Source organism: Aquarana catesbeiana, linkage group LG01 (genome assembly GCF_042186555.1).
Source record: "Aquarana catesbeiana isolate 2022-GZ linkage group LG01, ASM4218655v1, whole genome shotgun sequence".
NCBI lineage: Eukaryota > Metazoa > Chordata > Amphibia > Anura > Ranidae > Aquarana > Aquarana catesbeiana.
The window spans coordinates 37,978,695-37,993,553 of record NC_133324.1 but is presented as its reverse complement, the minus strand read 5'-3'; the positions used below and the strand labels follow the sequence as shown (position 1 = coordinate 37,993,553).

At 43.1% G+C, this 14,859-nt stretch overlaps 1 protein-coding gene across 1 annotated transcript in view; it reads right to left on the bottom strand.

Annotated features, from left to right (window-relative positions):
* The window catches only part of LOC141101706 (vomeronasal type-2 receptor 26-like), a 173,799-nt gene extending 159,659 nt beyond the window's left edge, over positions 1-14,140 (bottom strand). The window contains exon 1 of the mRNA XM_073594171.1: positions 13,923-14,140. Coding sequence (XP_073450272.1) covers positions 13,923-14,140 — 218 coding nt within the window. The remainder of the gene's footprint in view (positions 1-13,922) is intronic.
* Between the last annotated feature and the right edge of the window lie 719 nt (positions 14,141-14,859).

The following is a 14,859-nucleotide window of genomic DNA, read 5'->3' as shown; positions in this document are numbered from 1 at the left end:
GAGACAGATCTCCTATCACAATTTGGATTAGCAGCAAGGATGGGAAATGTTATCATAATGGGGGATTTTAATTATCCAGACATAGACTGGGCGGAGGGAACCGCACATTCATTTAAGGCTCGCCATTTCGTTAATGTCTTGCAGGACAATTTTATGGGTCAGATGGTAGACGCACCAACTAGAAATAAATCATTACTGGATCTACTGATTACTAACAATACAGAACTGATCACGGATGTGGAAATATGGGGCAATTTAGGTAACAGCGATCACAGGTCAATTAGTTTCAGTATAAATCACACAAATAGGAAACATAAAGGGAATACAAAGACACTGAATTTCAAAAGAGCCAACTTCCCTAAACTACAAACCTTGCTAAAATGCATAAATTGGGATAAAATATTAGGAACAAAGAATACGGAGGAGAGATGGGTTTGCTTTAAGAGCTTATTAAATAAGGGCATTAGCCAAAGTATCCCATTGGGTAATACATTTAAAAGAGCGAACAAAAGTCCTGGATGGCTTAACTCCAATGTAACAATGCATATAAAAGCAAAGGAAAATGCCTTAAAAAAATACAAGGTTGAGGGATCATCCTCAGCATTCAGACTTTATAAAGAAGAAAGAACAAGAAATGTAAGGGTGCAATTAGGACGGCTAAGATAGAACATGAAAGACACATAGCGGAGGAAAGCAAAAAAAATCACGAGAAATTCTTTAAGTATGTAAACAGTAAAAAAGGAAGGACAGACCATATTGGCTCCATAAAGAATGAGGAAGGACATCTGGTTACAAAGGATGGGGAGATGGCGAAAGGTATTGAATTTATTCTTCTCCTCAGTCTTCACGAGTGAATCGGGGGGCTTCAGTAACCAAAACTGCAGTGTTTATCCTCATGACACAACACAGGAAGCACCTCCATGGTTAACAGAGGACAGAAAAAAAATTAGACTTGAGAACCTTAACATTAATAAATCACCGGGACCAGATGGCTTGCATCCGAGGGTACTTAGGGAACTCAGTCAAGTGATTGCCAGACCATTGTTCCTAATTTTTACGGACAGTCTACTGACTGGAATGGTACCAGCTGATTGGAAAAAAGCCCAATATAGCACAATGTAGTACCAATATTTAAAAAGGGCCCAAAATACATCCCTGGGAATTACAGACCAGTTAGCCTAACATCAATAGTATGTAAACTCTTGGAGGGGATGATAAGGGACTATATACAAGATGTTAGTAATAAGAACGGTATCATTGGCAGTAATCAGCATGGATTCATGAAGAATCGCTCTTGCCAAACCAATCTACTAACCTTCTATGAGGAGGTGAATTGCCATCTAGATAAAGGAAGGCCTGTAGACATGGTGTATCTGGATTTTGCAAAAGCATTTTACTGTTTACTGTACAAAATAAGGTCCATTGGCATGGACCATAGGGTGAGTACATGGATTGAAATCTGGCTACAAGGGCGAGTTCAGAGGGTGGTGATAAATGGGGAGTACTCGGAATGGTCAGGGGTGGGTAGTGGGGTTCCCCAGGGTTCTGTGCTGGGACCAATCCTATTATTTGTTCATAAACGACCTGGAGGATGGGATAAACAGTTCAATCTCTGTATTTGCAGATGATACTAAGTTAAGCAGGGCAATAAGTTCTCTGCAGGATGTGGAAACCTTGCAAAAAGATCTGAACAAATTAATGGAGTGGGCAACTACATGGCAAATAAGGTTCAATGTAGAAAAATGTAAAATAATGCATTTGGGTGGCAAAAATATGAATGAAATCTATACCTCTGGGGGAATCTAGGATGGAAAAGGACCTGGGGGTCCTAGTAGATGATAGGCTCAGCAATGGCATGCAATGCCAAGCTGCTGCTAACAAAGCAAACAGAATATTGGCATGCATTAAAAAGGGGATCAACTCCAGAGATAAAACAATAATTCTCCTGCTCTACAAGACTCTGGTCTGGCCGCACCTGGAGTATGCTGTCCAGTTCTGGGCACCAGTCCTCAGGAAGCATGTACTGGAAATGGAGCGAGTAAAAAGAAGGGCAACAAAGCTAATAAAGGGTCTGGAGGATCTTAGTTATGAGGAAAGGTTGCGAGCACTGAACTTATTCTCTCTGGAGAAGAGACGCTTCAGAGGGGATATGATTTCAATATACAAATACCGTACTGGTGACTAGGGATGAACTTCGCGTTCGTGTCAAACCCATGTTCAAATCGAACATCAGCTGTTCGATCGTTCGCCGAATTGCGAACGTTATGGGCCGTTTGCGCCAAATTTGTGTGGCGCGTCACGGCCCATAATTCACTGCCGCATCGCAGTGCTGGCTGATGATTGGCCAAGCATGCACTATGACCCGCATGCTTGGTCAATCACAGCGCCATTGCTAGAGAGAGCTGTAATTGGCCAAAGCCAGGGTGGCTTTGGCCAATTATGGCTCAGGGGGTTTAGCACACGTCCCACAATATATAAGGCCACCTGCATGGCGGGCCTCTGTGTAGTGTGTTCCGGCACGCTGAGAGATAGAGAGAGAGACAGTGTCATTTCATTTGAGTTAGCTAGATTAGGCAGGACAGTCAGTGAGTTAGCTGCACTTACAGTGTATTGTGTATATATATGCATCGCAGGTGTTGCATATATATATATATATATATATATATATATATATATATATATATATATATATATATACACACTGTATTCAGTTTAGCTAGATCCGTTCCTGTTATCTTCCTACTGACAGGTAGGCTTGTCTTGTTACAGTATTTACAGCTACCTGAAGAAAATTGCTGGTGTTCTTTTGATCCTATTAGTACCACAGTCAGGCAGCTAGACTATTTACAGTTAGTGTAGTGCGTCCTCCTCACAGTGTTCAGTTAAAGCTACAAGTTAGTTTAGTGTGACCTCTGCACAGTGTTCAGCTAAAGCTACAGGTTAGTGTAGTGCGTCCTGCTCACAGTGTTCAGCTAAAACTATAAGTTAGTGTAGTGCGACCTCTGCACAGTGTTCAGCTAAAGCTACAAGTTAGTGTAGTGAGACCTCTGCACAGTGTTCAGCTAAAGCTACAAGTTAGTGTAGTGCGTCCTGCTCACAGTGTTCAGCTAAAACTACAAGTTAGTGTAGTGAGACCTCTGCAAAGTGTTTAGCTAAAGTTACAAGTTAGTATAGTGCGTCCTCCTCACAGTGTTCAGCTAAAGCTACAAGTTAGTTTAATGTGACCTCTGCACAGAGTTCAGCTAAAGCTACAAGTTGGTGTAGTGTGTCCTCCTCACAGTGTTCAGCAAAAACTACAAGTTAGTGTAGTGCGACCTCTGCACAGTGTTCAGCTAAAGCTACAAGTTAGTGTAGTGCGTCCTCCTCTAAAGCTACAAGTTAGGGTAGTGCATCCTCCTCACAGTGTTCAGCTAAAGCTACAAGTTGGTTTAGTGTGTCCTCCTCACAGTGTTCAGCGAAAACTACAAGTTAGTGTAGTGCGACCTCTGCACAGTGTTTAGCTAAAGCTACAAGTTAGTGTAGTGCGTCCTCCTCACAGTGTTCAGCTAAAACTACAAGTTAGTGTAGTGTGACCTCTGCACAGTGTTCAGCTAAAGCTACAAGTTAGGGTAGTGCGTCCTCCTCACAGTGTTCAGCTAAAGCTACAAGTTAGTGTAGTGCGTCCTCCTCTAAAGCTACAAGTTAGGGTAGTGCATCCTCCTCACAGTGTTCAGCTAAAGCTACAAGTTGGTGTAGTGTGTCCTCCTCACAGTGTTCAGCGAAAACTACAAGTTAGTGTAGTGCGACCTCTGCACAGTGTTTAGCTAAAGCTACAAGTTAGTGTAGTGCATCCTCCTCACAGTGTTCATCTAAAACTACAAGTTAGTGTAGTGTGACCTCTGCACAGTGTTCAGCTAAAGCTACAAGTTAGGGTAGTGCGTCCTCCTCACAGTGTTCAGCTAAAGCTACAAGTTGGTGTAGTGTGTCCTCCTCACATTGTTCAGCGAAAACTACAAGTTAGTGTAATGCGACCTCTGCACAGTGTTCAGTTAAAGCTACAAGTTAGTGTAGTGCATCTTCCTCACAGTGTTCAGCTAAAACTACAAGTTAGTGTAGTGCGACCTCTGCATAGTGTTCAGCTAAAGCTACAAGTTAGTGTAGTGCATCCTCCTCACAGTGTTCAGCTAAACCTACAAGTTATTTTTTTGCGAGCTCTGCACAGTGTTCAGCTAAAGCTACCTGTAGAAGGTTGGTGGTGTTTTCCTGATCCTATCACTACCGCAGGCAGATAAATAAGCTACAAGTTAGTGTAGTGCGAGCTCTGCACACTGTTCACCTAAAGCTACCTGTAGAATGTTTGTGGTGTTTTCCTGATCCTATCACTACCGCTGGCAGCTAAATAAGCTACAAGTTAGTGTAGTGCAAGCTCTGCACAGTGTTCACCTAAAGCTACCTGTAGAAGGTTGGTGGTGCTTTCCTGATCCTATCACTACCGCAGGCAGCTAAATAAGCTACAAGTTATTTTTTGGTGAGCTCTGCACAGTGTTCACCTAAAGCTACCTGTAGAAGGTTGGTGGTGTTTTCCTGATCCTATTACTACCGCAGGCAGCTAAATAAGCTACAAGTTAGTGTAGTGCGAGCTTTGCACAGTGTTCACCTAAAGCTACCTGTAGAAGGTTGGTGGTGTTTTCCTGATCCTATCACTACCGCAGGCAGCTAAATAAGCTACAAGTTAGTGTAGTGCGAGCTCTGCACAGTGTTCACCTAAAGCTACCTGTAGAAGGTTGGTGGTGTTTTCCTGATCCTATCACTACCGCAGGCAGCTAAATAAGCTACAAGTTAGTTTTTTGCGAGCTGTGCAGTGTTCACCTAAAGCTACCTGTAGAAGGTTGGTGGTGTTTTCCTGATCCTATCACTACCGCAGGCAGCTAAATAAGCTACAAGTTAGTTTTTTGCGAGCTGTGCAGTGTTCACCTAAAGCTACCTGTAGAAGGTTGGTGGTGTTCTCATACTACAGGCAGGCAGTTGATATTGCTAGCTGCAGTATCAGTACATATATATATATATATATATATATATATATCCCAGCTTAGTGCAGCTACAGGCCATTAGTATGTCTGGAAGGCCAACAAGGAGAGGCAGACAGTCACAAGCCAATAAAAGAGGGCAAGCAAGATCTTTGTCTAGAGGCAACAGTGCTGGTCGTGGAGGCCTTTTTTTCGGCAGCTGGCCGTGTTGAGCCGCAACATGCGGAAGAATTGGTCGAGTGGATGACCAAGCCGTCCTCATCCTCCTCATTCTCTCTCACCCATGCTCAGAGTACTTTGTCTGGCAAAGCAGCGGCCTTTTCCCTCGGCTCAATGTCATCAGTGACTCCTTCCCTAGCCCCACCATGTCCTCCTGAGGAGTCCCTCGAACTGTTTGATCACAGTGTTGGGTACATGCTCCAGGAGGATGCTCAGCGTTTGGAAGGCTCTGATGATGATACTGAGCTAGATGAAGGCAGTAACGTGAGCACGGACAGAGGGGGTGCCCAAGAAGGACAGCAATCTGGCAGTCATGCTCCCCCTGCTGCAGCATACTGCCAGGTTTGCTCCAGTGATGAGGAGGGAGGGGATGATGAGGTCACTTACTCAATGTGGGTGCCTGATAGGAGAGAGTAGGAGAAGGAGGAGGTGGCACATCACCAATGAGGCAGAATGCCCTCCAGGGGCCAGCCTAAGGGCATCACACCCCAAAGCTTCACATGTGCAGGGCGCTGCAGTCTCTGCGCATTATTCAAAAAGTTCTTTGGTGTGGGCCTTTTTTGAGACGAGTGCATCAGATTGCACCGCTGCTATTTGCAACATATGTCTCAAGCGTATCTCGCGTGGCCAAAACATCTCCCGCTTGGGCACCACATGCTTGACCAGACATTTGTTGACCTGCCATGCAGTTTGTTGGCAAGCGTATCTAAAAGGCCCACACCAAAGAACAAAGAGGCCCTCTCCTTGCTCCTCATCATCTGAGATCTCCAACCCCACTATACCTTCAGTCCTCTCTGAGACCTGCACTGAGATGAATGAAGGTGTAGAATTAGGTGTTTCACAGCCAAGTACTTGTGGGCAATCTGCTTTCGGTACACCAATGTCAGATTATACCAGGCAAATTTCCCTACCCCAGCAGCTGCACCGCCGAAAGAAGTTCGCTCCCAGCCATCCACATGCCCAACGGTTGAATGCTAGCTTGGCAAAATTGCTAGCACTTTAACTGCTGCCTTTTCAGTTGGTAGACTCTGCCCCCTTCCGTGAGTTTGTGGAATGTGCGGTTCCTTAGTGGCAGGTACCCAAATGCCACTTTTTCTCACGGAAGGTGATTCCGGCTCTCTACCGGCATGTGGAAGGCAATGTCTTGGCCTAGCTGGACAGGGCGGTCAGCTGTAAGGTGCATATTACTACTGATTCATGGTCCAGCAGGCATGGACAGGGACGTTACCTAAGTTTCACGGCGCATTGGGTGACTCTGCTGGCAGCTGGGAAGGATGCAGGACAAGGTGCAGTAGTGTTGGAGGTTGTTCTGCCACCACGCCTCCAAAATGCCACTACTAACGATTGCAACACACCTCTCTCCTCCACCCCCTCCTCTTCTTCTTCCTCCATGGCCTCTTCCTGTGCTTTGTCCTCGGAACCAGTGGTGCTCCGTAGCCGTTCAAGGGGCTACACAAGTATGCAGGCCAAAAGATGCCATGTGGTGCTTGAGCTGGTGTGCTTGGGGGACAGGAGCCACACTGGGGCAGAGGTTCTGTCAGCTCTGCAGGGGCAGGTTCAGAGGTGGTTGACGCCACGCCAACTTAAGGCAGGAATGGTGGTTTGCGACAATGGCACCAACCACCTCTCTGCCCTCCGACAGGGACAAATGACATATGTGCCCTGTTTGGCTCACGTCCTTAACTTGGTGGTGCAGCGGTTCTTGGGCAGGTACCCGGGCTTACAGGATGTCCTGAGGCAGGCCAGGAAAGTCTGTGTGCTTTTCCGCCGGTCATATAATGCCAGTGCTCAGCTGGCAGACCTCCAAAAGGAGTTTAACCTGCCCAAGAACCGCCTAATCTGTGACATGCCCACCAGGTGGAACTCAACATTGGCCATGCTGCAGTGGCTGCACATGCAGCAGAGAGCCATCAATGAGTACCTGTGCGACTATGGCACCAGGACAGGGTCAGGGGAACTTTTTTTTTTTCCCCACGCCAGTGGGCCATGATCAGGGATGCATGCACTGTCCTGTCACCATTTGAGGAGGCCATAGGATGGTGAGCAGTGACAGTGCATGCATCAGTGACACTGTCCCCCTTGTCCACCTGTTGGAGCACACGCTGTGTGGAATAAAGGACAGGGCACTTGAGGCAGAACAAAGGAAGGAAGAGGAGGACTTCCTTAGCTCTCAAGGCTCCCTTTATCCAGACAGTGTTCCTGCGTGCCCGCCGATCACACAGGAAGAGGACGAGGATGAGGAGGAGGAGGACTGTGTCAGTATGGAGGTGGAGCCTGGCACTCAGCATCAGCAGCAGTCTTTAAGGGATCAGTCCCAAGAAAAACATGGACTTGTACGTGGCTGGGAGGAGGTGGCTGCGGACCGTGTCATCCTTAGTGACCCAGAGGACTCCGGACCGAATGCCTCAGCAAACCTACGCTGCATGGCCTCCCTGATCCTGCAAAGCCTGCGTAAGGATCCTCGTATTCGTGGTATCAAGGAGAAGGACCAATACTGGCTAGCAACCCTCCTTGATCCAGGTTACAAGGGTAAGGTTGCGGACCTTATCTTGCCATCGCAGAGGGAGCAGAGGATGAAACATCTTTGGGAGGCCTTGCAGAAAGGTCTGTGCAACGCATTCCCCAGAGACTGGGAGGTTACAAACTCCTGTTTCTGGACAACGTGTTGCTGAGGCTTCAGTCAGTCAAAGAAGGAGTGGTGGAGAAGGTGGCCATCTGACCGATGCGTTCAGACAATTTTTTGGTCCGCAGCCCAAGGTATGATCGGTTCCAGCAAGCATCGCCAGCGTCTGTTTTACATGGTGCAGTAATAACTAGGGGCAAGAGCTGACTTCGACACCTTTCCCACCGAAAATCCTTTGGGTTACTGGGTCTTGAGGATGGATCACTGGCCAGAGCTTGCACAGTATGCAATTTAGCTACTGGCCTGTCCTGCATCCAGCGTTCTTTCGGAACGCACATTCAGTGCTGCTGGAGGCTTTGTAACTGATCACAGGGTGTGTCTGTCCACCGACTCGGTCGATCGACTGACCTTCATAAAAATGAATTCATTTTGGATCACCACCAGCTACCAAGCACCTGATGCTAATGTAACCGAATAATTTTTTTTGAAATCTCAGATCCCTTCAAAGACTGCCTATGCTGATGCTGAGTGACTATCCTGAGTAATTATGCTCTTCCTCCTCAATGATCACGCTGATAGCTTGTAAGAACATTTTTGGTTCTGGGTTCTGTTTAACAGGGGCGTGTAATTACAATTTTTGATGCAATACTTTGCAGCAGGGCTCGTTTCTGCGTTCCAACTAGAGTATCTGTGAGGGGTTGCAGTGTTGTGGCACCAGCACCAGTGCCTAGGACCCAATTTTTCAGGCCTCTGTTTAACAGGGGCGTGTAATTACAATTTTTGATGCAATACTTTGCAGCAGGGTTCGTTCCTGCGTTCCAACTAGAGTATCTGTGAGGGGTTGCAGTGTTGTGGCACCAGCACCAGTGCCTAAGGCCCAATTTTTCAGCCCCTGTTCAACAGGGGCATGTAATTACAATTCGTGATCTAATATTTCACAGCAGGGCCCGTTTCTGCGCCCACCAAGAGCGAGTGAGGACTTACAGTGTTGTGGCACTAGCACCACCACCACCAAAGGCCCAATTTTTCTGCCCCTGTTCAACAGGGGCATGTAATTACAATTCTTGATCTAATATTTCACAGCAGGGCCCTGTGAGGGCTTACAGTTTTGTGGCCACAACAACACCTAAGGCCCACATTTCTGCTGAGTATATAGGGCAGGCCCCTACTTTCTTTTGTTTACAAAAGATTTATTTGGAAGTTTCACAGAAATACAAAAACAAATAGGAGTTTTAACAAAGTATGTCACAATGTTACAGAGTTATTGTAAAAGTAAAAATCTGGAATGCGTTTCTAGACCATAATTTCAAGGTAGAGACATGTGATTATGAAAATTATGTATACATTAGCTTGCAGGTACAAAAGTCATAAAAAAAATAAAGTGAATAGAAACTTATAAGTGCTAATCTGTAATCCAAAAAGACGATTTATTTTTGTGTATATGTATAGTATCATTGAGGGTGTGGTGTATCCATTCTGCAAGTTTGATTGATTCCATTCTAGAAACAACTTGTTGCCATGGGAGATTGTTGGATTTCCAGTTGTAAGCAATCATCCAGAGAATGGAGCTGCATAAAGAGTGAATTAATCTGGTACATGGAAGGGGGACATTAGGGATATTAGCAAATAATAGACAAATTTGTGGTGTAGGTGTGATTTTTTGTTTAGAGGAAGATTCAATGATCTCAAAGGCTTTACGCCAAATTAGGTCTAGGTGGAAGCAGGATCAGAATATGTGTATGAATGTGCCAGGAACAGAACAACCTCTGAAACAATTAGGAGACACCGAAGGGTAGTATGAATGTAATTTCTCTGGGGTTAAGTACTATCTTGAGAATACTTTAATTGGGGTTTCCCTGAATGATATGGCTTTGTTACTCTTACGTAGATTAGTTGACATAGACATCCAATCTTCAATGCTGAATGTGATACCCAAATTTGTCTCCCATTTAATCATCTGTGAGGATTTTTCCGGGACTCCAACACTGTTTAAGAAATTATATAGTTTTGAGATCAAACCTCTGTCTCTAGAAAAGGAGATACAGATCTGTTCAAAGACTGTGTTGGAGGGATTTGTTGAAAGTGCAAAACACTCAGCATAGAATCTCCTAATTATTTGGTAATGGTGGAGTTCTGAGGAAGGGAGGCCATGTATAGATTGTAGTGAGGGGAATGGGGTAAAGTTCCATTTTAGTTGTAGAGATCTAAGTGTAGTAAGATTTTTGTTAATTCAGTTTATGAAGGGTCTTTCGTTGTTATATGCGTGTGGAAATCTGGGGTCGCCTAAAAAGGATGCTAAGGGTGGTGTGTTAGAGGAAAGTTTGAAGGTGTCTTTGTGTTTATTCCAAAGTTGGAGAAATTGGGTGACTATAATATTTAATTTGGAAAGATTACTATAAGATGTAATGTTAGACCATAATATTCCCTGTAGGTACAGAGGTTTAATAGAGGTGATTTCAATTTTTTTCCACGGGGTCTCATGTGTAGGGGTGAACCATTGGGAAAGCTGGGTTAGTCTAGCAGCAAGGTAATAGGCAGGCCCCTACTTTCAAACATCCAACTTACAAACGACTCCTACTTGCAAACGGAAGGAGACAACAGGAAGTGAGATGAAATCTACCCCTAGGAAGGGAAATTCTCTCCTGTAAGAGTTAATATGGGAAAAACATTTTTCCTTTTCACTGATGCTTTATCACCAATCCTTGTTTCACAAAAAAAAACAAATTTTCAAAGAACATTTATCATTGGGATAAAAAATGAGGTGAAATCTTCTGAAGAGGAGGACAGACAGCAAAACAAATGTCACAGGGGTGATAACCCTTCCCTATGTTTTCCAAAAAGCTTAAAATAGATTTTTTGGCTGGAGCTAAACACGTTAAAAATGTACCAGTTCAAAATTACAAACAGATTCTACTTAACAACAAACCTACAGTCCCTATCTTGTTTGCACCACCTGTATACTGCTGTTCAGAGTATATAGGGCCTGGGGGCCCCACACCTTTCCTTTTTTTAATTTAGGTGCGGGGTTCCCCTTAATATCCATACAAGACCCAAAGGGCCTGGTAATGGACTGGGGGGTACCCATGCCGTTTGTCTCACTGATTTTCATCCATATTGCCAGGACCCGACATTACATTAAAGCCGCAAGCAGTTTTAAATGACTTTTTTTCCTTTAAAAATGACATTTTGTGCAGGGACTGTTCTAAGCACGGGAAACACGCGCCACTTTACAGGCATACTATAGACACCCCCCAGGTATGATATTTAAAGGAATATTTCACTTTTTTTTTTTTTTAACTTTAAGCATCATTAAAATCACTGCTCCCGAAAAAACGTCCATTTTTAAAAGTTTTTTTTGCATTGATACATGTCCCCTGGGGCAGGACCCGAGTCCCCAAACCCTTTTTAGGACAATACCATGCAAATTAGCCTTTAAAATGAACACTTTTGATTTTGAATGTTCGAGTCCCATAGACGTCAATGGGGTTCTAACGTTCGTGCAAATTTTCGGTCCGTTCGCAGGTTCTGGTGTGAACCGAACCGGGGGGTGTTCGGCTCATCCCTACTGGTGACCCTACAATAGAAATAAAACTTTTTCGCAGAAGAGAGTTTAACAAGACTCATGGCCACTCATTAAAATTAGAAGAAAAGAGGTTTAACCTTAAACTAAGTAGAGGGTTCTTTACTGTAAGAGCGGCAAGGATGTGAAATTCCCTTCCACAGGCGGTGGTCTCAGCGGGGAGCATCGATAGCTTCAAGAAACTATTAGATAAGCACCTGAATGACCGCAACATACAGGGATATACAATTTAATACTGACACATAATCACACATAGGTTGGACTTGATGGACTTGTGTCTTTTTTTAACCTCGCCCCACCTACTATGTAACTCTTTCCTGTGTCATGAACTGTAGTTTGTCCAGGAAGTAAGGCAGAAGTCATGGAAAAAGTGTTTTGAAACAGCCACGAAGACAGTGAGGTAAGTGTGTGTAGAATTAATGTAAAGGTATTTTATTTTTTCAAAAGACGTACATTAATGCTATATTGGTACATAGAGGAGCTGGAACTTAGAAAAAAAAAAAAAAGGTGAACTTAGCCTTTACGTTTCCCTGACTGACCACTGCATCTTCAGTCCTCAATATTCCAAGAACTGAGTGATCAGTGGTCTTCTCCCGTTCCTTGGTCTTGGAGGCAGCGAGGGACAGATGCTGCATCCACCTAGTTGAATATTTAAGTTTTTTTTTTTTAATTGAAAAATAGTATCGCAAAAAATGGCCTGGTCAGGAAGTGCGTAAAACCTTCCCAGGCTGAAGTGGTTTATATTAGTATACAAACCAATAATTAATCACACCATAGCACATAACACTACATGTAAATAATGTCAAAATCACCTAAACTTTACATAAAATATATTGACAAATCAATAAAATTAGAAAAAACTAAATTAAAATAAACAATGTGCATAATTTTGTGCGTGTAACAGACAGCCTTTAAGGTAACTCAAAACTTCACAATGAGTCCATCAAACTGATAATTTCTCCACCATGTGAATAATGACACCATATGTTCCACCACCAATGTGATTCAGTGACACCAGCTCCCTATGGGATTGCACTCACCAGATCCTATTGCCTTTCATTCTCATGAAAAGACAAAAGTGCTTAATTGTTAATCAGTTATCACTTGATTATAACACCCTCTGATGGACGAATCTCATCACACTGCATATGTGTGCAAGAAAAGAAGGAAGGCTTCCAATAGTGCATTAATTCAATAAAATGTTATTTATTAAAAATTATACCACTCACATTTAAAACTCTTGTAATTGTCTGTTACAGGCACTACATTTTGCACATTGTTCATTTTAATTTAGTTTTCTTCTCATTTCATTGATTTGTTAATTTATTTTTATGCAAAGTTTAAGTGATTTTAACATTTACATGTAGTATTATACGCTACGGTGTGATTAATTATTGATTTATACAATAATTTTATTAGCACAATTGATGATAGTTGTTTGTTTTTTTAAGTAGCAGCATTTATTAATATTATTAATATTTTATTATTAGTAAGGATACAGTCTTTAGCGTGGTGTATTAATTCAATTAATTTAATTAGTTTTTGAGGTATGTATAAAGAATGGTGACAGAACAATTTGAATTAAAGTGTGAGCTCACTTAACACTTTCCACAAACTCCCCCCTGAATTTAACCTTGTCCCCTCTAGATCTTTTTATTTTAATTTTTTTTGCACACATAAAAAAATCTTAATTTTTAGTTATAAAATTATTTCAAAGCCCCCTGGAACATAATATATTTTCTGAAAGCAGAGGCTTAGTAGAACACAAATCTGTGTATTCTGAAAGTGGAGAGTCTCGCTGCCAGAATACAATGTTTCAATGGGGAGGATTTAAAGTGATCTCTTTTACAACAAAAAAAAGTACATGAATGCTCCATCCACACAAACAGAGCGGATGGAGGAATCCTCCCAATTTTCAGCTTTAAAGAAAAGACTCTTCCAGCAACTTCTCTAACACCCTGACACTGTTATATACTGTTACAAGTTTTGTCACTTTCACCCACCCCCTGTTACTGTCACCCACCCCCTGTCACCATCACCCACCCCCTGTCACCGTCACCCACCCCTGTCACCGTAACCCACCCCTGATACCATCACTTACCCTGTCACCGTCACCCATCCCCGGTCACCGTCACCTACTTTCTGTCATTGTCACCCCCCCTGTCACTGTCACCCACCCCCTGTCACTGTCACCCATCCCCTGTCACCATCACCCACCCCCTGTCACTGTCCCCCACCCCCGGTCACCATCACCCACTCTTTGTCACTGTCAACCAACCCTGTCACTGTCACCCACCCCCTGTCACCCATCCCTGTCACCTACCCCCTGTCACTTTCTGGACAGCTTGGTTTGCATGTAAATGAGAAGACATTCTATGTACATTCTTATAATATTTCCATCACATGTATTTCTTCCAATCATTTTGTAAAGTCCTATTTGTTGTTCTTTGTCACCCTGATCACATTTTCTCTTCCTAGCAAGTAAGTTACATACCTGTATATCTTTTCTTCAGGTAATTTGACATCATCTTCTTTTGACCTCACAGTGAACACTCCTCCAATGACCAAATCTCCATCCTGAAAATATTGGAAATCATCAAATACATCAGTAAAATGAAGGGCACAGCCCGGACTCTGCATTCCTGATCTCCAGAGTGTCATACATTGCAGGATCACATAGAACTGGAAGATGTAGATATATGATATGACCATAGCTCCGATCACTGGGTTCTTCTTTAATTAAAGCCTATAATTCTCCATTGTGACACAGACCTCTGCAGCATGGGTATCACAATGACAATACAATGAGATGGCTTCTCTCCCCTCCTTTTATACAGTTCAATACCATACATCTCTCTTTGTTCTCAATATACTGACATCATCTTCTGTCTACTTTTAGTTGTTTGTACAGGTAGTTTATTTGTGAGTTGTTAAGTTTAGTCCTCTATTATTCATATTATTTTAACAACTCTAAACCAAGACACAGAGTTTCTTTAAAAAATAACTCTATTCAGCAAGGATCAGTGCTAAATATTTTTTTATGCCAAATAAATTATACAATTGAAATACACAGGTAGTACCAGATAATATTATAATGATTCTTCCACTTACAATAACAATGCACATAACTGTTCTATATGACTGTTTTATTATCTTAAAGTGACTCTGTAAACTAAGCTCGACTTGTAAAAGAAGCACATTGTTACTTACCTTTGAGTTGGCCATTGCCTTCAAATGTGTCCAAGTGTGTGAATACCTACTTCTCCATGTCTTCTGTATTAACACTCGTGAAATAGTAATGGCTTTGTGTTTTTCCTTTTCCTACAGTCATTCTTCTACTTGGGCTCCCTCTGCAATGGTGGGTGTAGATGTACTAGAACATTCCCCTTGTATTAAGAAGGGGTGACACATCTCCCTTGAAACTTCACACT